Raw genomic sequence first — 26175 nt, forward strand, 5'->3', positions numbered from 1 at the left:
TGCTTGTCCATCTTCTTTTATTCGTCAGAGTTTATTTTGTAGATGTGAAACATAGTAATACTTTCACTGCATGCCGCTCTGTGTGTGTCCAGGTGCTGCCTCGTCAGACGTGTGGCTTGTTTACTCACACCATCTACTATAAGGAGTATCCTGGTGGACCCAAGGAACTGGACAAAAGCATTCGTGGGGGAGAGCTGTTTCTAACTGTGCTACTCAACCCTGTGAGTCAGCAAAAGCTTGCACGCAGCCAAACACATGCACTCACACACACGCACACACACACACACAGACTGATAAACATTTTTTTTTCTTTTTTCTTGGCCTTGAAGAAGCACCACAAGGCTTTACTGCTTTAACTGTAACTGTAACTTCCTTCAGTTTTGATCAATCAAATTTTTTGGCATTATTTGTCTGTCTGCTTCTTCTCCTGTCGTGGGCAGCGTCTCATTCTTGGAGCTGTGTTCATCTCTCCACTTTAAATTAGGTCTCTCCACCGGGGGGTTGCTGTCACATACATCCGTGCACACACACACACACACGCAGGTTTTCCACCTCTCACTTACCCCTGCTGTGTATGTCAGCTCAACTTGACTCTGCTTTGAATTAAGGAACAGAATTAGGTTTTGGGTGGGAGTTTAACAAAAAAAAAAAAAAAAAGTCATCCACACGCGCACGCCTGCATGCGCGCGCTCGCACACACGGCTCGAGGCTGGATATTCAAAGAAAGTGTCCCCCTAAACATTATCTTTCACTGTCTGTGTTCCTTTCTCTGCCTTAAACCACACACGTGCAGATGCACAAACACACAAAGATGCTCATAGAGCGGCAGTAAGCTGTATTGAAGTGTCAGGTAAGGGAGTGCTGAACCAGAGGAGCTGTCAGAACTCACCCGACATCACAGAGTCAAGTGCAGCTCCCTACAATACCCCAGTCTGGCTCTTTCTTCTATCTCTGCACCAATTTGTCTCTCTCCTTCTTTTTGTTTTCCAGCTATACACCCCCCCACCCCCCTTTGTTTCTTCTCTGTCTTTTTTGGTCACATTTTTATGATGCCTTTTTCTTTATTCCTGTCTCATTATTTTCCTTACTTTCTCAAGTCTCTCTCTCTTTCTTGTGTTCTTTAAGGTTTTATTTACTAAGTATTCTTTTTTTCCCTTTTTGTCCTTTCTCTCCCCTTCCTCTGCCTCTGTGTGTGTAAGTGAATCCCCTTTTTCTCCTTCTGAGAAGAAGGTCTTGCCTGTTTAAAAAGATCCTAATAGATATTGGCGGAAAATGCTTGCGGTTTCCTGCTTACTAGTTGAAGAAAAGAGAAATTACTTTTTTATCCAGCTCTAAAGAATCGCCTAATTGCTTTGTATTGTGCAGCTCCCACTTTGGACAAAGGAAGACAAAGAGCTTTTACATCTCCCCCAGCAGCAATGACAAGTTTCTAATAATACATAGAAAAAATGTCATCAATGCAGAAAAAATAAATGAAAGAAGGGTTATCTATGTTTTTCTAGTCAGCAAAAACATGGATAGTGGGGTTAGTTGGAATGCATTGTTACGCTAAGAGAGGTATGTAAGCCCAAGCCAAAGTGTCTGAAGTTGCAGTCCTTTATAAAATTAAAGAATATCATTTTGTAGACTTCTGTCACCCGAAGGGATGTAACGATGCACAAAGATCACGTTTTGGTACGTTTTTGGTTACTTTGAGTCAGGAAAAAGAAATAAAAATAAGGTTTAAAAGTTTAAATCAATATCGAGTTCTGTATCTGTTGTGTGCGCTTGATATTTGGTGCCTGGTTTTTAGAACATTGTGGTGCCATTAGAAATAAGATTGAAAAATGTGTTTGATGGAAACAAAAAAATAATCTATGTAAGACATGGTGGTTTGCTGTGATACTGGTACCTTCTTAATTTTATAAGAATATCTGCTTTAAGGATTAAATTTAAGGATTAGATAGGATAGGATAGGATAGGATAGGATAGGATAGGATAGGATAGGATAGGATAGGATAGGATAGGATAGGATAGGATAGGATGAAACAAATGCTATTCGGTAGCTTGGCTTGTTTTACTGCTTATAAGACAAAGGTGCAACTTATTCTTTATTTAATTTATATTGTCATTTTAGCTTGAGCTAAAAAAAAAAAAAAAACTCCAGTGAAAGATTTACGCCCGTTTGCTAGACTTTGCCTCTCTCACATTTCTAATCTATCGTCCTTCTCCCTCAGAGCCAAAACAAACGACACTAAGAGACACTTTTGTACCATCAATAAAACCGCTAATAAACATAGCAGTAATTTTTCTCCCCCCGAAATGAGAGCTGTCTGCCCTGAATGAAACACATCCACAGTTCACACATACAGGTGCAAAGATGATTCATGTTAGTGTCTCAGTGCAGTGTTTCAATTTGCAGACACAAAAGCTTAATTAGTGTGCGCACTTTGTGCCTAATCAATAGTGCTCTGTGGCTCGTTGCTTAAGTCCCCCTGGGTGTTTCCCTTTGTTTGATGATCTGCCCGTCGGTAACAGTGCCACTTCCTGTCGAATGACTCTAAATCGCTTTTGGCATTTTGTGGCAGTTTGCCACAGACGGCAACCAAAAGCACGTGGACGTGTTTGCATGTGTGATTGTGTGACTGCATGAAGGTGTTCATGCAGCGCCGTCACGGAGCTTGGCTCTTACGTACAGTACACAGTACACTCGACAATCGATTGGACTCTGCAAATAGCCAAAAGGGCACAAGTCATTCCCCGATAAATGGTCAGAGAGATGTCGAGAAAGGAGAGGGGAGCGGTGGGAGAGGCGGAGGGGGAGCCGGGTGAGAAGGTGGCAGACAGATTGAGATTTAATTTTCAGGTCACGGCATCTTGTGTCACTTGAGAATCCAGACACATACAGAGAGGAAATGATGCACATATAGCCCCCCAACACACACACAAACACACAATAGAGAATATTGTTGTGGACTGAAAGCACCTAGTACGTGTGTGCGTGTGTATGTGTGTGTGTTTTAGAAATATCTGTGTATAGCTGGCATAAGCAGAGCTTTAGACATATATCAGGTCTGACATTTAGCTCCGCTTAGCTCTACCACTAAGCTTATTAGCCGAAGACCAAATAGCAGCACAATCTCCCCTTCTCCTGTGTTTTAGCCACTTCTCACCCTCAACGTACAATACTGATATTGTCACTGCTTTGGGTGTCTTCTCTTTCTCTTTCTCTCTCTCACTCTCTCTCGCTCTCCATTTTCTCTTCCTCTTTTTTCATCTCAGCAATTCTCAACCTCTGCATGTTGACTTTGCTCACACGTGTGAATCTTTCCACACCTCTCTTTGTCTCATTTCCACTTCTTCGCTCTTGTTCTCAGGAGTCCCGCTGATCGCAACTGAAGGCTTTGGCATCTCATCAACACATACAAGCTCTCTCAAAAACAAAGGCGTGCACACACAGGCTCACAGTAAACTACAATACAAACTGGGAAGACATTAGTAAGCGACGGAAAAGCAGCGAAAGCTGGTCTAACTGAAAGGGACAGTAGTTGTTGACAGAAACAGACAGAATACATTTCACTAAGATTGTTTGCTGTACTTACGCGCTGCTTTCAGTTGTCTGCTGGCGTGACAAACAGACTGAGATGAACTGCAAGAGGAGGAGAGAAAAAGGCACTGCGGGGGTAAGAAGAGATGGGACAATGACTGAAAATGAGACAGAATGGGGGAGTGGGGCTGGGATAAGCAGTTATCTTTTTAGGAGCAATAACAATTCAATCAGGGTGAAATGTATGCAGAACTAAGTGGCCGGTAATGGGAGACGGGCCTCAGCTGCTTAAATGAACATGAGGTGACAACGGCAGTCAGGAGGCAATCGGACACACACACACACAAGACTGCAGAAGTTACTCAACAGGACAGTTTCGGTTCAGATTCGATGACATTCCAACCAAAAACTGAAAGCTTCCTTTCCCATTTCTGTTTGAGCCGAAGTAACAGAGAAATAAAAATATAGTTCAACCTTAAGGCATAATGACTTTTGTGTTTTTGAAGAAAAGGGCATAAATAAATAAAAAGCAAGTCAAACAGTACTTTGTAAATCAGTCAAAATATCTGACCCGACCTGGCCTGAGCCCACAGACGATGTGTCTGAGCCCGAGCTAATGTGACCACCTGTAATTAGAGGTTTGACCCCAAAGTAAACCCGATATATTATTTTAACGAAGGTTTTACTGCTTTTGTTTATAGATCGCAAATTAAGTAAATAGTGTAACTTCTCCTGTTAAACAAGGAGGAGTGTAACAGGGAATCGAGTGCAAATCTTCTGGCATGTGTGATCAGGGCAGTGCCAGCTTGTTACAGTCCAAAAACACTTCTGCACTTACTTTCCTTTTCTTTTTTTTTGTCATCAGGTTAAACTACCTACTCCTCTCTCTATGATAAGTAGATTACTACACTTTTATATTGTGCATTTTGGTTTTTTTGGTGTTGTTTTTTCTGTGCTGGATGTATTGTTATTCAGAACGTGCTACAGAAGCTTGAGCCCGACCCGACCACCAATTATATCATTTTCCACTGGCCCAGGTTCGAGCTATAAATCTAAACTTTACAAGAAAGTTACTGATATCAGAGACTTTTGATATCTGAGGGAGAAACATGACTTGTGTCTGTAGAGCTGCATCAATAATTTGGAGATTAAATGTTTCACAGTTATGTGTACAGCTTATGATGCTGTACACATAACTGTGTACAGCATCATCACCTGGTTTGCATATTGCATGAGTATCAGGATAAAGGGTGTAAAATGAACACTGTTCTATTGCATCAGGATAGTGGTTTTTCATCCTGATGTCATGGTCTTGTTCCTTTTTTTTATTATATTTAAACATTCCCTGACCATGTCGGGATGGTAGTTCAAAGCTCTGTACGCAGTCTTGAGTGTCCAAAAGTGGTCAAATAATTATTACCTGAACTTATCAGAAAATAAGTCAAATTCTCTTGCCTTGTCAACCCCTTGCCTAGTGCACAATGAGAGGAGTGCATCTTTATCATTGCAAAGTGTCTGCAGCTTGAACTTAAAGGGGCGTTTTGGTCTCTACTGCTTCTAGAAACAGTCCAAGCACTAAAAAAAAAAATAAAAAATCAACATCCAGCTGTTTTCTGGAAATAAATTCAAGTTTTTTGGCCATTTCAAAACTTCGCAAATATAACATCAAAAATCAGTGATGGGTTAAGATCACAATAGGCAGAACCGACCAGGCAAAATCTCATGATTTCAGAAAAAAAAAAAAAGTATTGAACATGATTTGTATAGCTCTTAGACCTATTCTAAACGGTTCAAGGAAACATAATAGGTTCCCTTTTAATTAACATTATTATGTACTATCAAATTTGTGTGTTATTTGCTAAGTAGAGTATAATAAACCTGTGACTGCTTTTATCGATCCTTAATGTGGAACCAGACAAGCTGACAGACGGTCAGAAGGGAGGATGGACGAACAGATTCAAACAAGAATCAAGTAATAACTTCCCAAAATGCAATCATATTAAGCAGGATTGGAATATGTCACAAGCTCAAATACAAGAACACATGTTCCTCTAATCCTGCAAGACACGCTAACTGTCTGCCTGAGTTTCTGCATGCTCGTGCGTGTTCTTGCATGCATGTCCTTTGAAGAACATCATTCCATGTCGGGCTGACATGTTTCATTAGGGCATCTAGGTCAGCGCGAGATCTGGAAGAGGAGAGGAAGGAAAAAAAAAAGCATAAAGTGACTTTTTGGAGCAGAGTAGAAAGTGAGAGTAAGACATCAAACTGATGAAAGAAGCGGAGGGAAATAGAGCTGCATAGTAGCAATGAGAAGAAAAGATGAGGAGTAAAGATTAAAAGTGATAGGCTGAGAGATTGTATTTATATGTTTCGAAACACTGCCAGTCCAGGCAAGATTTGAGTCCAGTTCTATTTTGAAGTAGTTTCCTTTTTTATTAAAGGCCCATATGGGACCCAAAGCAATTCAGTGCTCAAGAAACACAGAGAAAAGGTTTGGATGGTTCAGTTAATTGAATTCTTAGCCACAGCACGTTCTTCCACCGGGGGGCTCTGAGTTTTACCTCAATGGGAGATTAACACCCTCTCAAGTGGGCTTTTACTTTTTTCTGTTTTAATTTAGACTCACCTGCCAAGGTTATTTTCTTTTTGTCACCTCCTCCATTTCCTCTCTCTTTTCTTATGTTTCCCCCCCCCCTCCTCTTTTCTGCAGCTCTTCAATTACAAACACAAATCGTCCCCCTCTTTTCCCCCTCTTTTCCCCCTCTGTTTAATTTGGCTGCCACCGCTCAGGCCTCGTAATGAATGTTTCCATGTGCTGCCATAGCCAGACCTCTCTTTCTCCCTCTCTTTGTCCTAACTGTATGCACCTGCAAAACACCCCACACACAACCACACACGGCAACCTGTTTCCACACAGCCTGCAGAGTCAGACATCATAGGCTATTGAGGGGTTTGAAGGGGACATAAATCACTTTTTGATCACCGCGTTTCCTTTCCAAAAAAGGCGCAGAACAAAAATGGAGACTTTTTTTTTTATCTACTCTGCTCAGATTTCTTCTATTTGCTACACAGTTTGAATCCCCTCCAGTTCACCTTTATTGGAGGGTGCTGCTAAATATTATGTCTTCGTTATTACTGGAAGACTTTCCTACAGAGTTGCTTCTGAAAGCTTTGAAGGAGGAGATCTCAGGTTTTTGATAGTGAATTTTATTGGAGATGAGGGCCAAGTGGACCGTTTTTCTCTCCTGGTGTATTTATCAAATGTTCCTGTCAGAGTGCTTGGCGATACTCTGACAGTGGCCCCGCGATCCTGCTCTTACATCAGCTACATTGACACAATCCTGGTGAAAGCCAGAATGCTGCACTGCTCATTTGCCCGAAATCCATAAGAAGGGCTGTAGCAGATCCACAAAGTGCTGTGGCGTACATCGATGCACAAATGCATAAACATTTGTGCTGACATGTTCGTCTGCTTCGACACGTTCAAATCTGCTCTTTTTTCCTCGAGAAGCAGAGTCTGTATACATCATGCATCAGCTCACCCTCCTGCTGTTTCTCACTCTCTCACACGCTGACACGCGTTCCTTCCATCAGTGTGCAGTGTTCCCAACAACTTTCCAGGTCAGCCGGACGCTGATCTATCAAGCTCCGACAGCGTGTCTCTCTATATTTACAGGAAATCTGTGCTGCTAGAGAGTCGCACCCTCTTTTATCTGCAGAACATTGACTGTATAGACTTGCTAGAACTAATTTTAGCAATTCGATTCACAATTTTAAGGTCATATTTTATGTTGATTCATTACACAGAACGATATATTTCGGTTTTTTTTTACTTCAACAATGAATTGATTGGCTGATTGGCTCTACAAAAGAGGGGAAGTGTAATGTCCCCCATGTTGCATTGATGACTTATCTACATATAGACATATCTAATACATTCTTTTAAACAAAACTATACAATATAGTTTACTTTAACTAGGATCAACTAGAATTAAATGAAAAATGAATGGGATATACCCCCAAAGTGAGACTAGCATGTGTATGTGTGTGGAGGAGAGAGTGGGTGCTTTTTAAGATGAAGAACATTAAAGACTGAAACACCATAACTCAAGCGAATCCAGACACCATCATTAGATCCAACAAATAATTCATATCTTAATGGCTGATGGTAACGTTTTATCTAAAGATGTTTCCATAACTCTGTGAACAAAAAGGAGTACAGCACATGTTTGTGTGTGTGTGCGTGTGTGTGGGGGGGTGTGTGTGTGTGTGTGGGTGCATTTGTCTGTAACAGCTATCTTAGCTTGTCTCTTTGATCAGCCTATAAAAGCAGTGAAGCGTGGACAGATAGCCTGGACCGACACACCATTGCTCCTCCGCTCGCTTTGAGTGTCTCCTTCCTCCTCACACACATTAACCACCGCAAACACACTCTGACACACTGTCCCGCGTGTGTACGCATCTCTCCCATCTCCCAGTGCCTCCGAGGAGTATCGTGCTGCGTCCTCAGCTTTATCTACCAGGAGCAGTGAATGCATCAGTCTCATTTTATCTGTTTACCTTTTATTTTTGCACTTCAAACTGTGTACGTCGTGCTGAAACTTTAATGTGAGATTTCACCTAACAGAAGCACCTGATAGGAGATGTTGATTCTTGGAGGACAGCTGAAATGCTCTGGACCCGTACAGCTGAACGCACATACATGGAAATAATCTTTTTGTCTTGAGGTTACAGTGGTAAATGTGAAGACTTAGGAGTTGGATTGATATAAGGTTTTGTAATGATAAAGGAGTTTATTATAGATGTAATAGTTCCCTTACCTATAACAAGAGTTGCCACTCTTGTTGGGTGAGACTGAAGCTTTTTCTTTATCGGTCATTCTGCAAAGATAAGTATCACTCCAAATAACGAAAGTGCCTGCTGTCATACCAAAGCATTTTTTTACACACTGCTGCTTGTAGTCGGGCATTTTTTTAAGTCGGTGGCACTCTGAGAATTCTCTCTGCAGACGCACGGCTTTTAATGTTCGAGAACAAATAAAAATATAGCAATGGCATTAATCTTTTTAGATTTACCGTGAAGAATTAACAGTGTGGCCTATCAAATTGTTTTCATGGTATTATCGAGCAAAACATACTTTGTAGCAGTTGATTTAAAATCAAAAAAAGGTATAGTTGTCAAATCTGCCTGTAGCAGATGGTGTTATATCACAGTTCCTTTGTAGAAAAGGGAATAAATCCTCAAAGCAATGGATGGTTCACTGCTGGTCAGACATCCCATCAGTTTTTACCCCTTCAAAAAAAAAAAAAACTCAGACTGAAAGTGTTTATAGCCATGGGACACAACACTATATTAGGACATATCTAAATCTCTGGACCTTCATAAAAGGGCAAACTGAGCATTTGCATATATGCTGATACTATGTAGTTATTAAACATAATTTAAAAAAAATTAGGAGCAACCTGGCACAGTCATGAACATGACGCTAAAGCATTATTTATCTGCTGCTGTTTGTTTTCCTATGACACTGAAATGTAAGTCAGATATGCAATAGTGTGGCAAGGTAATAGAAGATCTACTGAATTATTTATAAAAACATTACAGAATCCCGATTCCAAAAACTCTGAACTATCCCTTTGACTTTGTTACATTTTCCCCTTTCCAGATAAGCATATTCATGACCCACCTCTCTAACTACGGCAACGATCGACTGGGTCTCTACACGTTCGTCCACCTGGCGTCCTTCCTTCGCTCTTGGACCAACCTGAAGCTCCGCACCCTCCCGCCTCTTCAGCTCGCACACAAGTACTTTCAGCTTTTTCCCGAACAAAGGAACCCGCTCTGGCAGGTGTGTTTGCACGGGTGCACGCCACACACGTATGGGCTTGTGCTCTCCGTGTCTGCTCTGCGTTTGATTTTGTTACTGAAAAGATGTTCTTTTGTATTTAAATTTGCGAAGACGTCATGCAGTATTCTGATGCACGGAGAACAAAACAAGAATAGATAAAACAGATAGTACTTATTGTTTTTTTTATTATCCTTTTTGATGCAGGGATCCATTAAGTTTATTGCAGAAAACTAAAGTCTGAATCTGTTACTGCATTCTGACTCCTTTGTGGAAATGTTTGAGAAGGCATTTACAGCTTATATGGATTTGTGCCGTGTTCAAAGCCAGAAAGGGCTCAGCAGACTATTCATTCTTCTGCTATATATCACTCTGTTGTATATCTCCTCACTGAGGTGGGTTACTTGGTATGTTTGTTCTCTTTATGTTTAACGTCTAATCACTCTTTTTCTACACCGTTTTGTAGAACCCGTGTGATGACAAACGGCACAAAGACATCTGGTCTAAGGAGAAAACGTGCGACAGGTTGCCTAAATTCATGGTGGTCGGCCCACAGAAAACAGGTAAGATGAAGATATGCCAACGATCAGACATGCACATGTAACACAGAGGCTTCTCCTGTGTGCACAGGTGTCTGCAGCAGAGCCTTTTCATATAATCCCCTATGTTCCTTTACCTCTGTCAGAGGGAGACAAAGGAAGAGGCTCCTTCCTCTTTTCTTCCACCCACATGCTTTCTCCTTTAGACGCACAGTGGTACCAGTGTCTCTGTCTTTCTTTTGCTTTGACTCCATCAAAGAGACTGAAATAGAGGAGCTTATTAAAAATGTGTGTAAATTCTGGATGCAGGGCAGGAAAGGGACTTTCTTAGATAAGACTTGGATCCATCCAAAAGAGGTGAAAATCATAAATTCGGAGAGATAAAGCATTTTTAAGGATTTTAAGGTTTGTGATATATATATGATATCTTCTCATCTGGTCCGATTGGTTTGAGTAGCGTTTATAAATTAAATCATCATTTGTAAACCGCTTCTTACATATTTTTTTTAGGTTAAAACATTTTTACTTAAAAAAACATGTAAGTGTGACAAAAGAGCCAAAATGGAAGAAAAGTATAAGGAGAAAGATACTTTTTCACAGATCATGAAAGAGGCAGAGCACATCTGCTCTCGTATGTTGACTGTTTTGATTTTCAGCCACCTTTGAACCCAAATAATTTGTTGGTGACCACAGGATAAAATATTACTGCGTGTTTCATGCCTATGAAGTGCTGGATGTGCAGCGATATAATTAAAATAGGTGGCACATACTTTGGTAAACAAAAAACACCTGTGGAGAATTGCAAAACTTCGGTTTACTGAAGCACATCTTCGTGCACAATACAATTTGCACCCTGTATACATTCAATTGATTTCTAGAATTTAAATAAGGGGATTTTTTTTTCTCAGTAGGAGGTGAAGAGGTGAGGCATAAACAGTAATTACCTGGGTGATAATCTCCCACGTGGAAGGAGAGGTCAATGTAGCGACATCAGCAACCTAACAACAATTAGATTACTATAAATCCCCATTTCATCACAGGAGAGGCAGGTGGGAAAAAAAGAGCTGCAGAGGGTGAGACAGAGGGCAGGACCATTCCCCCATCTGCTGATTGGTGTCAAATGCTTTTGAATCATTTGGAAGGAAAGGGCTATGATCTTTCTGCACACAGACACACAAGAACTCCCTCTGTGAATTCTCCGCAACATATAAATCTTGGAAAAGGAAAAAAAAAAATCTTCCAGTATGGATCAGTGGACGACACCTCTCACACACTAACACACAGTTCCTCGCGCGCACAAACCCACACTCCGCAGAGCTGAACTAACGAGCCAGTTATGAATTATGCCCTTTCTTCCAGGAACGACGGCACTTTATCTCTTCCTGCTCATGCATCCCTCCATCTCCAGTAACTTCCCCAGTCCAAAGACGTACGAGGAGGTCCAGTTCTTTAACACCAACAACTACCACAAAGGAATCGACTGGTGAGCGCCCACGCGCAATACCACACACACACACACACACACACGCACACACACACACACACACACACACACACACGCACACNCACACACACACACACACACACACACACACGCACACGCCCACACACACACACACACACACACGCACACACCCCTACACACGCACACACACTTCTCACCTTCTTTCATTTCTTTGTCTTTTATTAGTCAGTGCCTAAGGTGAAACAAAAGATAACAGCCCACCTTTTCTTCATTTTGTGAGGTTGTTATTAGCTTTCACCTGCCTGTACAGACTTTAGTAATGCGTCAGGCAGTTCGAAACGGCTCAACAGTGTCCTCAAAATGAGGTTTTAATCCTGTAGTGTAAGCCAACAGACATATGTCGGTCTAAAATGACCCATAAATGGGTTACTTAGCTGACAGACACAGCTGTCGCATCCTCCAGAAACACTTCTTCATTGAAAATTGCTTAAGCCGTATCATCAGACTCCTTAAAGGCACAGATAAAGTCTAGAACGTGTTGACTTTCCAGACTGCATTTGACTTTGAAATGATGTGCAAAGCCGCTGCCTTGTATTGCCGTGGCTTTCAGAGCTTTTGATTAATTGCAGATGTCTGTGAGTGTGGTGTGCATCTTAAAATGATGTCTGCTTTGCCTCAGGTACATGGAGTTTTTCCCCGTGCCGTCCAACGTTAGCACGGATTTCATGTTTGAGAAGAGTGCCAACTATTTTCCCTCAGAGGAGACCCCACGGCGAGCTGCTGCCCTGTTGCCCAAGGCCAAGATCATCACGCTGCTCATCAACCCGTCTGACAGGGCCTACAGCTGGTATCAGGTGAACACACTCGGCAAAAACACACTCGCATTTTTGACCGTGACGGCGCATGCACAGTGCCTTTTAAAACTGTTCACACCCCCTTGATGTTTTTCACATTTTATCATAGCAACAAGGAAAACCACAGAACGTCTGGGGGAACCACTGATAGGTGGAAGAAAGGTTAATCTGGTGGTCAGATTAAGATTAAGCTCTGTGGCCTACATGGCAAGGCTCTGCCAGAATACTACCAGACACCGTTGGAGTGCCAACACCATGGTGAAGCGCTGCGTAGGCAGCACTATGGTGCGGAAATGCTTCTTTCAGTCAGGAGAGAAAAACTGGTCAGAGCTGTTGGGAAGATTGGAGCACAAAAATCTCAAATAGCCTGTAAGACATTTATGAGAGGCCATTTTTTTTTTTTGAAGAACCAAAACATCTGCCTTCAGATCTACAAAACTGCTAGAGACATGCCCCTAAAGAATTTAAAGCTGTGACTGCAGCAAAATCTAAAATATTTTCCATGAGTCATTATACCAATTTACAACATAGCTGTTGATCTCTTAACGTGCATTCTTTTCCTTCCACTTTGCAATTATGCACCACTTAGTCTTGGTTTATCACATAAATCCCAGATTTAACACATTATGGGTTGTTATTATTATGTCAAAACATGCACATGCTTTTACACTGTACTGAATTGCAGTAGCTGCATGCATCATGCTGTGAAATGCCTCTGTCTCTATTTACACAAAGGCATATATCTAAGATATATATATCTGATATATATCTTAGATATATATCATACAGGTATATATCTGAGTTGTCGGGTTTGTCTGGTACATCTGCATATTCACGTATCATAAACCCCTGAAACTGTGATCTCAAGCCTGTTTGATAAATGAGGAATACATACAAACATGTCATCTCCAGTTTTATGTTGGTTTCTCCAACTTCGATCGATAAATAAGAAAGAAAAAAAAACAACCCTGATGTCCAAAGCGAGATCTTTGAAGCCTCTTCTGTTGTTGTGCACCTCTCTCCAGCATCAAAGAGCTCACGAGGACCGCGCAGCCCTGCAGTTCACCTTCTATGAGGTCATCAGTGCAAGAAAAGGAGCGCCTGCAGAGCTGCGATCCCTGCAGAGTCGCTGTCTCCTGCCAGGCCTCTATGCTACACACTTGGAGAGGTGGCTGACATACTATCCATCTAACCAGGTACGTACAGTCACAGACGCAAGCCAGCGACTGACATTATGATTCCAAACAAATTTGAAGGCAAATTTTATCTGCTTTGACCTTTCAGCATATTTTTTTTTTATACATCATTTAAATTACATTTTAACTTTTTTGAATGCTTTTCTAAATCTGTAACATTTTGTTATCTATAAACATCAGGATTGATAAGGTACTGAAGTGTCAGTTCTTAATGGATCCTGTCCATGTACGTCTTTGTGTGTGCAGGTGATGATCATCGATGGCCATCAGCTTAGAAACGACCCCGCAGCAGTGATGGACGAAGTGCAGAAGTTTCTGGGTGTCACTCCTCACTTTAACTACTCCCAGACTCTAACGTGAGTGTCTGACTCTGTGCGCTTGCCTGTAATTTACAAGTGGAATGAATGCTATTCAGTCTCGATTAATCAACAAGTTCCCAAAATCCCAAATCTGTGGGAAGCCTGACATCTGCTGGTAAACAGCTTGGTCCGGATCCTCAGCGTCAACATCTCGGAGTCGCACCGTAAACAAAAACGACCGCGATATCAGATGACTGCTAATTGAAGCAGTGACAAAACAATAAATAATCATATTTTAAAAAAAATGTTTTCTTTAAAAACAACTAAGTGAAAGTGACAAAAACACACGCAACAAAAAACACAGCTTTCTTTCTCATTGTTGGGTGCCACAATGATTACTGTGCACCCCAACTTGCATAAAGTTTACCAACAGTCTCAAACTTCCTCAATTTCATTTATTTATTATCTGCCTGCTGTCCCTTGCAAAAATATTTTCAACTTTTCAAATTCCCCACAAATTTCAGCATGAAACAATGGTGGTGGCTGCATCATGCTAAGTGGATTTTTATTTTTAAATTGACTTACCTATAAATGCATAACATAGATTTAAAACTATTTTCTTCTGTTTTTACAATTATCTGCTTTGTGCTGGTCTGTTTCACATAGTCCAAGTAAAATACATTGAAGTTTTGTAGTTTTAATACTCTGTAACAGTTAGATGACCAGCATTACCGGCTGACAGGTTCTTATCTGCCATTTATAGCTACAACAACCTTATTTTGTATTGATTAGCTGTTTTTAAGCTTTAGGACAGTTTTTTTCTACAATAAGATAAATCTGTTTGCTTCAGTATCCACTTTCCATGCCTCTAATCTTTCAAGGACAGATTAATACTCATATAGTGTCTTGGAAAAGTTTTTATACCCGTTGAAGTTTTTTCTCATTTTGTCACATTACAACCACAAATCAAACCAAAGTGATGCATAACTGTGAAGTGAAACCACAGTGTTTAAATTTAGTAATCAGAAAAGTCAGGTATGCATACAGTCCCCTTTACTTTAATACTCATAAATCCAGTGGACCAGCGAACATCCACTTTGGATCCGCTTGGATCTCTGCAGAGTGAAACATGTTGGCAGCTTAAGATCTTCTTCTTGCCTCTGATTGTTTTTTTTTTCAGTCTTGGAGGGGTTTATTTCCTCAGATAGCCTTAGGACCACCGAGAAGAGCCAGACGAGCTGTTCTTATTCTACTGTCAGAACATAGTGACAGTTTTAATAAAAACAAAACAAAAAAAACATATTTTTATAGAAGTTACCTATTGCAGCTTCAAGTCACCCCAACATTTAGTTACGTCTACAGTTCGTTGTAATAGTTTCCCATCCCTTCAGACAAATTGCAAATCTTTTTGGACATGCATCAATTGTTTCAATTTCTCTGCAGCTTTAAAGCATTATAATTTGCTTGTGTTACTTAAGCCAAAGTGAACTATGCTTATGAATGCAGAATAACAATTCCAAAAAAGACTAAAAGTCCTTGTTTATTGCTTCAGTCATTGCAAAGAAGAATGTTGAAGTAGTTGTAAATGTCTGTTAATTTTATTTATTTATTTAACATTATTTCCTGAAAATGTCTCCCGAATTGGACAATTTCTCTCAAGTGAACCTCAGCTTCTCCTCATGATAACATGTTTACCCAAAGCTGGGTGTTTCTTATGTTTGTTGTAAATGAGTTTATACTGTTGCTTCTGCACAACGCTGTGCACAGATTAGAACTGGAAAATGCACATGAAGTGATAATGTTAAGCATACATATTCACCATCTTGTACTCATTTACAGTAATGCGTAACTCAACCGTATCATTTACAGTTTTTTTTCTTGATTGCAGCTGTCAACTCCACATTTTCAAAACAATTAACACACACACGGCTAAACAGTGGCACTCATGGTCAAAGTGACAGAAGGTTCTAACTGTGCCAAAACATTTAAAATAAGAAGCAAATGCAAATATTGCCACCAAACAACACACCCTGCAAAACACGTATCAGCTCTTTCAGTCAATCATATCATAATGGGGAACAAAATACATCATTCATGCACCATTGCTTATCATTGTAGCTCATTACATCTCTTTCATTCCAGTGCCATTTAGTATGTTTCTACATAAACTGTGACAAATTGGATCCTGAATCAGAAATACTTTAAAGCTGTTTTAAATAATTGTATGCCATGTTTTTCAAACTGTGGCTGGAAACTGAAATGTTGTAAGTATTACAAAAACATAATGTAAATGTAAACCAAAATAAAATTTCTCTGAAAATAAGAAATGATGATGATAAAAACAATATCTGTTGCAGTACCATCACTCACCCTCATCTGCCTTGGACTCTTTCTCCAGCTATGCTGATGAAGAACAATACAGACATGACACCTTTTAAGGCCCACAGATTAATTGAAGATTTGTGTGAAGGAGAGTGAAACATGTGTATCAGTCATTTTATACTGATTGAGGTTGTTTTTCATAGCTGGGAGCATGTGATTTCTGTTTATTTACCAAAACCAAAACAATGGAATTTGGAGTGACTGAACTGACATTTGTGTTAACTGATGCAAAAGGGTGAGGAGAGTCTGTCACACCAATGAGAAAGGGTTAATATATTTCCAAGGGGCGTCTTCTGCTCTGCTGAGTAAGTGATAATGTAATCTGAGTTCATTCCAGTTTCTTTAAGTGGATCAAAGCAATCAAGGAAAACCGTAAGTTATTATTATTGTAGTTGCTTGGAAATATTGCTAGCCCTGAATTACCCCACATAGTGAGAAAAGCAAAGATCATTGTTGTGTCACCAACCTGTCGGCTCTCTTTGTCCCAAATATCAGGGGATCCATGGCATTTTTTATTTTGCTACTTGTCTTTTAGATCTCCAGATTGCAGTAGACTTTAATATGGACCTTTACTACTCCATTTACATACAATTTTTAAAATACTTTATTAATTCTATTAAAAAATTTTTATGTAACTTATACAATTTTCTGTAAAAAGTTGTTGTAGAGGCTGATGGTTGTAGGCACAAAGGATCTCCTGTAGCGGTCTGCATTACAGCGGCTCTGTTGTATCCTCTGACAGAAGACACTTTGTTGCTGTTGAGGAATTTTCTTGATTTTATGAAGAATTCTTCTTGCACAATAATCTCCAGATGTTCCAGAGTCGTCCTCAAAACAGAACCAGCCTTCTTTATTGGGTTGTTTAGCTTTTTATGTCACTAGCTCTGGTGTTGCTATTTATCCTGGGAAAATATTCAGATTTTAGTTTTTTTTAGGTTAGGTTGGAGGGAAAATTTGCTGTTTATTACACAGCAAATTCCTTTCTGGTGATGGAAGGATGTTCTTTCTTCAACAGGAGAAAAAAAAATTAAAGATAAGACAGTGCTAATAGAAATGGATACATAAATTAATTGTTGCTTTTTGGGTAAAATAACAAAACAGAAGAAGTGCAGTGTGGTAACACATTTGAGAAATTTAACTGAACACAATGTCTAAATGTAAGAAAATTGAAGCCTTGAAAATATATGCTACCAGTAAATCTCACTGAATTAGAATACGCTTGAAAGTTTTGCTATTTCAGTAATTTAATTGTAAAGAATTTCACTAATTAAACCGAGAATACTTCAAGGTTTCATTTTCACTACTTACAGCTATTGAGATGCAGACACTCAGTTTCTTTGGATAAATAAGACCAATGCAACAGATTTTGTTGAATTAAGTTAATTTAGTCAAGGTCATTTAAAATTCAATACAATGTAAATACATGAACAGGAATGATGTGCAAGCATGTGGCATCTCTAAAAGCTATGGTTAAGGGAGCGAATATGGCACATTAAAACTTTTCTCATCCGTTACCCCACTACATTTTTAAGCTGACTCTGTGCGTTGTGTAAAGCTTTTTAATGAACGGAACACGTGTGCTAATATAGCACTCTACATAGAACAGTTCTTAAAACTTGTTATATAGTTTTATTGGAGTTTTATAACTTATTTATTTTTCAAAATTTTCAGTTACTTATGTGAGTCTCAGACGAGAGAGGGGGTGATTTTTTAATTTGCAATTTCTGTTTGAGGCCACAGTTGACTTTGTCCAGTCAAAAACATAATAAATCCAAAGGATATCAATCTGCAAAACACAAACAGCTCAAGTTTTTAAGGATGGCTAGGTTGTTGCTGTGTCTGTGAAATGTGTAAAAATACACAACTATGCGGAGTTTCTACATAAATTCATGTATAATGCTCAAAGTGAAGTGTACAGATCTGCCTTGGCGTCTAGTTGCATAAGTGGACGCATATGTGATTTTACCAACATTAAACATTTGCAAATAGTTTTCTATGTTTGCCCCTCAGAGTATAAACTGCTTGTATTCACCGGCTGCCTGTCTGAGTTACAGCTGAAACAGTACAAAAACACAAACCTTACTTTTTTGCAGTGTTTCAGTCCAAAAGCCTAAATTTATCAAAAACAGCACAACCACAAGAGACATTAATGCAAGACAAAGGATAAAACCTTAAACGCCCAGCTCTTCCTCAGTCTTTCTGAGCGGCAGCCACAAACTCCGCCTCTTTAGTGACTGATGTATATTCCTATATGTGTGTCCACATCATGATCTGTGATGACATAAATTAAACATGCAGCTTTTATGCTTTGGATGAGTGGGAAACAGTTTATTTCTCAAGCACTGCTCATCAGAATGCAATCAGCCTGCAAAGCTTCAAGCTTCAAGACAGTGACATCCAAAATTTGTGGCTCCGACCAGGACAAAGAATGGCTCTGTCTTCAATCACCGTCCCACACACGCATACAAATAACTTGGGAAGAGGTTCTGATGGAATAATAAGGATGCTCTCTGTGTGGGTGTGTGTGTGTCCGTGTGTGTTTGTGTGTTGTCTGAGGATGGAGTTAGACAAAAGCCTAATCTTTTGTCCTGTCATTTCTTTTTTGACACACCAGCAGTCTGACAGATTCCTAACACTCAAGGCTATGTTTTAATCTTCTCTTTCTTTCCGTCATCTTTTGTGACTGAAGCAAACCTCCCAGCGCTTGCTTTGCTTTATTAGTCCAAAAATGTATGCAGATAAAGAAATAATTTGCATCTTTTAACCCCATCTGGTCTAAAGAATATCTTCAGAAAGAGGTGATAACAGAGCACAATATCATGTTACATAAGTAAAGTTCAAATCAACTGCTAGTAAAAATCTAATAATTTTAACAAACTAATAAAACGTTTAAAATATGCATAGATTTCACAATGGTATGTGTTACTGATCAGGCCCGAAATCTGGGTGAAGTCATCCAGATTCAGGGTTCAGACACGAATCTTCTGAGACACATGAAGACAATTACAAAGTTCGTCATCTATCTGGAGAACATTTCCACGATTGAAGGACTAATGTGTGTTCTTAAAAAAAATACATAATTGAATTGATTACTGCAATAGTGTCTTCACTGGTTTGCCTAAGCAGTAAATCAGACAGCAGCAGCTGATCCAGGATGCTGCTGCTTGCATCCTCACTAAAACAATAGAGGACATCAGCCCAGTTCCAAACTCCTTACACTCGCTCCCTTTAGCTCAGAGAATACAACCTAAAATACTTCTGTTAGTTTATAAATCACTGAATGGCTTTGCACCAAAAGACATTAAATCTTATTTGCTGTCTATGTGTCAACCTCTCAGGTCTAGGTCCTAGGCTACTCTGCATCCCCAGAACCAGAACCCAACTTGAAGAAGCAGGATTCAGCTTCTATGCTCTTCTAATCTGGAACAAACTCCCAGACATCTGAAAAAGAACTGTACTATGTTGTACAAATAAATACACCCCACCTTGCTCAGCAAAGTAGCTGCACCTCCTTTTTTTCCCCCTTTTTTTTACATTTTGGTAGTAAGAAAAAAAGGAAAATAAAGTTAACACAAATATATATCATGCTCTTTAGGTTTGTATTTGTACCAATTGAAAATCTTCTTGTAATTCCATTTCACGAATATCCACAACTTACCGCTGGTCTCTCGCATAAGGTTCAGACTACAAAAGTCTGACGTGTATAAATTGCAAGGCGCTGTGTGACTTCGTGAAAATTGAAAGTGTTCTAATTGTATCCATTGTACATTTGTCTGGAGATGACAAGCATAATGTGCAGCCCTTGGGTTACTTTGCTCTCAAGGTTATTGATTTTTCATGAGCTTAATAATAACCAAGACAAATCTCTTTTTATGTTCTGACCTAGACAGACATTAAATGACATTAAACTTATAAAAATAATTTTTCACACCCAAAACTGCCAAAAGAAACAATTCCCTTCACCACTCATAGTGACACTTTCGCCTCTTTTCTGCTTCCCTCTCTCCTCAGCTTTGACCCTCAGAAGGGCTTCTGGTGCCAGCTCCTGGAGGGAGGAAAGACAAAATGTTTGGGAAAAAGCAAAGGAAGGAAGTATCCTCCTATGGACCCAGAGGTAATTTTGTTTCCTGTTAACTAAAAGGCATTTGCGCTCGGGGAAAATGGTGCATGTATTGTGATGTGACGGATTGAGAGAGCAACTGACACAAAAAGGAATCGAGCCACCTTACTGGCAGTGACAACCCACATCTCTCTCTCGATCATTGAGGCAAAAATATCCCCCCCAAGGAATCAAAGCAGAGGTGGAAACTGTAACCCTATCAGATCCAGCCAGACGCTTTAAACCTAATTAGGAGGACCTAATAAAAACCACAATGAGAAACCGAACAAGGCAGATTGGGAGAAAGGGAGATGAAAGATAGAAGGAGAAAATCCAAATCCATAAATCTTTGTCCTCCCTCATGGCTCCACAGAGAGGCTGCAGACGATGAATCACACGTTTGCTCTCTCATAGATACATCCTCTCTCCACACGTGTTCACGCATGGCTCACGGCTGTGCCTCCGCGTCACCTGTAATTAAAATTTATTTGAGCCTCAACCAAGGAGACACAAGGAGAGGCCAAGGGGAGGCGATAGAGTGAACAGCAGGGCAGAGAGACAAGAGAGGAAAATAATTATAGAGCGGTGCTCAAGTATTTACATCCGCTGAACTGTTTTCATATTTGGACTCATTGCAGCCACAAACTTTAATCGTATTTTATTGGAGTTTTACATGATAAACATGAAGTAGGACGTAATTCTGAAATGGAAGCCTCCATTACTCCGACACAACATATTTACCTTATTCATGTGACACATACAATTTAATGTTTGTTTAATTGTTGACTGCATAGTGTTTTCTTTACAACTTTGTAGTTTGTTCTATAAACTTGATTCCTTAATTGATAATAGGTCAGTAGGATTTGTCTGCATCTATTTCAATTTCACCATAAATACAGCTGTCTTGTGAAGGCCTCGGAGCTTCATTAGAGAACATTACTGAACAAAAGTGCTTTGTGAAGCCCAAGAAACACAGCAGACAGATCAGGGAGAATGCTGTGAGTTTTTAAGCAGGGACAGGTTATACAACTATATCCCAACCTTTAAACTGCCATAAACAGAAAGTGAAGGACAGACCTGCAAACCCACAGACACATGACTGTTCACCTGATGCAACAGGCTGTTCAAACAGAGGATTGATCAGAGAAGCAGAAAGAGCCACAGCTCAGTTGGGAGAATCTCTTGAGAAGACAACTGTTAGCCTTACCCTCCAGTGATTCTACACTTTATGGGAACACAGTGGTGGCAACATCATCCTTTGGGAATTATTTTTTTCATGTGGGAACATCAGCCTTAAACACACATAGCTACATTTTAATGGTTGTACAATTTAAAACAACATTAATGCTGTTTTAGGATGATTTAGTCAAAGTTTAGACCTAAAACCAACTGGGAATCATTAACAAAGCTTTAAAAACTGAACGCTAAACAAACCGGTCTGTAAATTGTAGCCTCCGGTGAGCTCTTACAATATTTGTTGCATGTTTTTAAACGTTTAACCATCATTTGCAATGCTTTCTTGTCCTTTAACTTCTTGAAACTTGACTGGACTTTTGGTTTTCCTGACTCTTTTTTTTCTTACTTCTGCCACCTGTCTGCCATCATCTTTGTTCACACACTTAACGTCTTTTCCTCTCTTTCTCTTCCGCTCCTCAGGCACGTGCATATCTCTCCAGGTATTACAGGGAGCACAATGTTGAGCTGTCAAAGTTGCTACATCGGCTCGGACAGCCCCTTCCCTCATGGCTGAGAGAGGAGCTGCAGAAGGTCAGTTCCATGCTCATCTCACCAGTGAACATGCACTTTTAAAGGTTAAAAATAAAGATATAAAATATAAAGAATCAAGGGGAAAAAAACAGCCATTTACAAAGTCTTGGGCAAAACACCTGTCTACTTGTCAGAATCTACTTGTTTACAGGTTTTACACTTTTTGACTTTCTGTTTTGTAGTGTGTCATCTTGTGTTTTTATATCCCCCCCAAAATAATTTCATGAACTTATGTAAAACAAGAAAGCTTGGTGACCAAAAGTGCAGAAAAGTCAACAATGAGAAGACCTCCATCCATTGTCCTGTGATAACCATTTAAATTTTAATTTGTTTGGTTTGCTCCAATCATCACCAGATATAGATTGAAAGAACATTCTAGGTACAGCTGACTCAGCTGAGCTTCCTCCTTACGGTAGTTGGGCTTTGCCTTGGAGAAAGCAGGAGGTGCTTCATTATCCACGGGGGAGGCTCACTTCAGAGCCACCGCTTCTCCGCATCAAAAGAAGTTTGTAAGGAAAGGGAGTGGGGCATTTAGTGGCCATTCTTGTCCTATTTTCACCTCAACTGACTCCTTCCTATATGGAGTATCAGCAGTTTTTCTAGGGACTATCCATTATGTGATGAAGCCAAAGTATTTATTTCTATTTACTTATTGTTGGACCCACTATTCAGTTTACATTTGGACTTTTATGACAGAATTGACAGATCGAAGTATGAATGAAGGGCTCTAAACTAACGCATGTCCAAAGGGATCTTATAGAGAACCTCCTTATCAGATGGCAGATGCCCTTCAAATGACTCAGTTTCCTATGAACAAGCAGTGGTTCAACTTCAAACTCCCCTTCACTCATATGACGGAGCCATTTGGTTTTCATGGGCATTTGTGCCAGTCACAACAGGCTTTACCCTTTCCAGGTGACATTTGACTCTAATTGAAAAAAACAACAGTGCAATTAAAGTACTTCATTCCATTTTTTTCCCTCCCTCTCCTCTGTTTCCCTCTCTTAAACCCTCCCTCCTTTTACCCCTTTCTGAAGGTTAGATAACATTTCAGTCCATGAGCCAGGGGTAAAGGTCGAGCTATCAGAGATCGGGAAGTGACCAGAAGCTCCTGACCTTCAAAAGCGCGCTGTATGTGGCCTTTTTGTGCACGCTGAGGTGAAGCCAAGGACGGGTGGATTTGTTTCACCTGCGAGCTACGGCGCTGTTGAACGGAGCGGGAGAGGCGTGATGGGGCGAAGAATCTTTGTGCGCTTCGATGGACGGATGGATGAATAAATGGATGGATGGATGAATGGATCTCTAAAGAAACTGGGACTAAAACCAAGCGCCAACTTCTAATAACAGACAGAGCTGTGTGAGACATGGAGGATTTGGCAGGTTCTGAATGCCCAAAACCTGTTCTGAACTGACTCTCATGCAGACCTGGAGTGACTTTGATTCATTTTTTTTGTTGTTGTTGTTTGATTTCTCTGCTAAGTTATGATACCAGGGCAGCGCTGGTCAGCTGTGCGTGGTTCACTTAGAAATTTCTTTGCACTGAGTTCTGTTCTCTGTTTCCCACCCGGATAAAATAATACATACCTTTGAAGGTTTACTTTTACCTTTTGTTTTATTTAGATCTTATTGTATGATGAAAGAATAAAAAGCAAAGACAAGGTGGACTCAGGGTGAATGATAGGCTGTTCCTTGTTTTATTTTTTATTTTTTTGAATGATAAATCTTTTTGGTAAAACAGGTGTAAGGCAGATCTGGTAGCATTGTTTCAACCCACAGTGCATCACATGACACTTCTATGGGAGAAGGTTTGGATTGGAAATGAGTATCTGGAGCTAAGAGCGGAACTCAGTCAAGATTTTTCCAGCAGGTCATGCAGGAGTATGCTGTGTTCATTTATTAGAAAATTATTTCAGTTCTAAGAACTGCAAAGACATGACCAAAACTACTCGAAATTATGAAATAACACATTTAATTTTAGAATTTTTTTTTTAAAGTGGAAGATTATGTTTTTTTTGTCTTGTGTCTCATTTAGGTCTAAACCTATTTTTTCCTTTTGAAAACCAGTGGCCTGAGTTTAGCCTAAATTTGAATGCAAACAATCCTATGTGTCAATTACAAAACCAAAACTCAAATAAAAATGCATATGACTGTCAGCATAAAATGTTTGTTGTGTTTTTGGTGAGCATACCGGCCCATTTGTAAGGATACTTTTGTTCTGTATGAACGAGGGGTGACTGTTTTAGATCGAAGGTAAGTTAAAAAGGACCGTATGGGAAGTTTTTTTTGCAAATTCATTTTCCTGATAATCTCAAAACAGAGACACAAAACAAGATCTGACCTGTTTGACCAGAGATTGTTTTCTGTTATGTTATATATTAGATGATAGCATAATGTAACATGAAAAAATAGACTACGATTCAACACTGATATGCAAAATGAGTCGCACTGCTTCAACTTTTTCACATTATGTCCGGTAACAACCACAAACTTCAATGTGTTGGGATTTTATCCAACAGACTGACAGAGTCGTACATAACTGTGAAGTTAAATGAAACTGAAGCCATACACACATTAGTCAACAAATTCACAAATCGACAAGGAGTGTGAAAAATATACTGTAAATATATTTGTTAAAGGTGAATCCAACAAGAATGTTTGTTTCTGATAGGAAATGAGACTGGCATCACAGGATGTAAAAGCACCAGCGGTTTAAAAATCAGTTTAAAAATGATTTATACCCTTCTTAATAATAAATGGAATGATAATTTTTGCTGTTACAGCAATCAAACGGTTCTGATAATTACCCTGTGTGTGTTTTTACTGGTATTTATGGAAATGAATACTAAGTCTTTAAAGTTGAAAGATCTCGTTACAATTACCCTTATCTTTCTTGGGTATAATGGATCCGGAATAAAAAAAAAATATCTTTATTCTTCTCTTTTCTTTGACAAAGTAACTTGCTGTCAACTATTGACATAGCCAAAGAATCCAAATTAGGAATCATCAATAAAACTGAATTTGATTTTCAGTTTCACGATAGCCGACGCCGGGTATGAACTAGAGAAGATTGCACGTGTAAATCAAATGAGAAAGAGTGTCAACGACTTACCAGTTAATGGTTGAGCACACTATAGAGGTTGTTGTAAAAAGTGTTGTAAATATCTGCAATTGGTCGTTGTACTGTGTAGTATTGGCCACATGAGGGCAGACTGAGATTTAAAACGGAAATTGAATTGTTCCGCTTGTGCTAATTATTTGCTTTTCTGGCAGAGACGGTGACCTAAGCAAAACATTAACAGGTTAAAAAAATACAATAAAAATAATAATGCATTCCTTGAGATTCATGATAATTTTCGAGTTTTATGTTTCTTTTCTCAATGCCACATTGGCTGATTCAAGTAAGCCTTTTTATTTCCATGTTTTGTTTAATGTGTGTATTATCATCCAACCAGCACTTTCTGAGTAACCCTGTAAAATAGTGCATTACAGATTCTATAAGTTTAGGACTTTAGGTCACGTTAAAGTTTCTGTATAGGAAAATTGTGGCTTGAAATGATCTTATGTTCCATTTACCTGGGAAGTTACAATGTTATTGTTTTTTGAGCTTTATGGGACACATTCTACCTGTTCTTTACAGTACTGACGTAATACTTAACATAAAGACTCAAGCCAATGAAACACCAAATGTTGACTAAAAATGAGTCTTTGTATCACATAACATTTTATACGATGCAGCTACTTGGTGTAACAGCTGAGACATTTTCTTGTTTTCATTTACAGGAAACAAGCTGCTATTCATGTCAACATTCCACAACATTCCTCTGCCACTGGGCGTGTAGGTGACGGTGTGTCTAAAACAGTGCTTCTTCCTGGCACTTTGCTGTCATAAATATGTCTAAAAAATGTTGTCCCTACAGCACCTTGTCACCTGCTAGAGCTGTGACAAACAAAAAAAGTCCAAAGTGAAGCTCAACGACCTAATCACGTGTATTTGCAGAAACTGCTTATGGCTATTTAAACCCAAACATAAGTTATTACATTTCAGGGCTTTGAAGCTGAAAAGTATGAAAGAATAATTGGTCCTCTTAACTTTTCTATTGTGTTTTAAAGAAGAAAGTTACATTTAAAAAGACATTTTCTGAAACAAACACATTATTTTGAGTGATGTCTACTAAAGCAAGAAACACAACCAAATGTAGA

At 39.5% G+C, this 26175-nt stretch overlaps 1 protein-coding gene across 2 annotated transcripts in view; it reads left to right on the forward strand.

Annotated features, from left to right (window-relative positions):
* Nucleotides 1-24677, forward strand: part of ndst3 (N-deacetylase/N-sulfotransferase (heparan glucosaminyl) 3) — a 53220-nt gene extending 28543 nt beyond the window's left edge. Inside the window, exons 6-15 of one of the 2 annotated variants that reach the window (XM_008413623.2) lie at nucleotides 93-221; nucleotides 9195-9377; nucleotides 9841-9937; nucleotides 11273-11396; nucleotides 12058-12232; nucleotides 13258-13428; nucleotides 13675-13784; nucleotides 20121-20223; nucleotides 21865-21975; nucleotides 23013-24677. In XM_008413623.2, the coding sequence (XP_008411845.1) occupies nucleotides 93-221; nucleotides 9195-9377; nucleotides 9841-9937; nucleotides 11273-11396; nucleotides 12058-12232; nucleotides 13258-13428; nucleotides 13675-13784; nucleotides 20121-20223; nucleotides 21865-21975; nucleotides 23013-23021 (1212 nt within the window). In that variant the 3' untranslated portion in view covers nucleotides 23022-24677. The remainder of the gene's footprint in view (nucleotides 1-92; nucleotides 222-9194; nucleotides 9378-9840; nucleotides 9938-11272; nucleotides 11397-12057; nucleotides 12233-13257; nucleotides 13429-13674; nucleotides 13785-20120; nucleotides 20224-21864; nucleotides 21976-23012) is intronic. The other variant, XM_008413612.2, reaches the window with a different exon arrangement.
* Nucleotides 24678-26175: the final 1498 nt, after the last annotated feature.

The sequence above is a fragment of the Poecilia reticulata genome, linkage group LG1 (genome assembly GCF_000633615.1).
Source record: "Poecilia reticulata strain Guanapo linkage group LG1, Guppy_female_1.0+MT, whole genome shotgun sequence".
In the NCBI taxonomy this organism is placed as follows: Eukaryota; Metazoa; Chordata; class Actinopteri; order Cyprinodontiformes; family Poeciliidae; genus Poecilia; species Poecilia reticulata.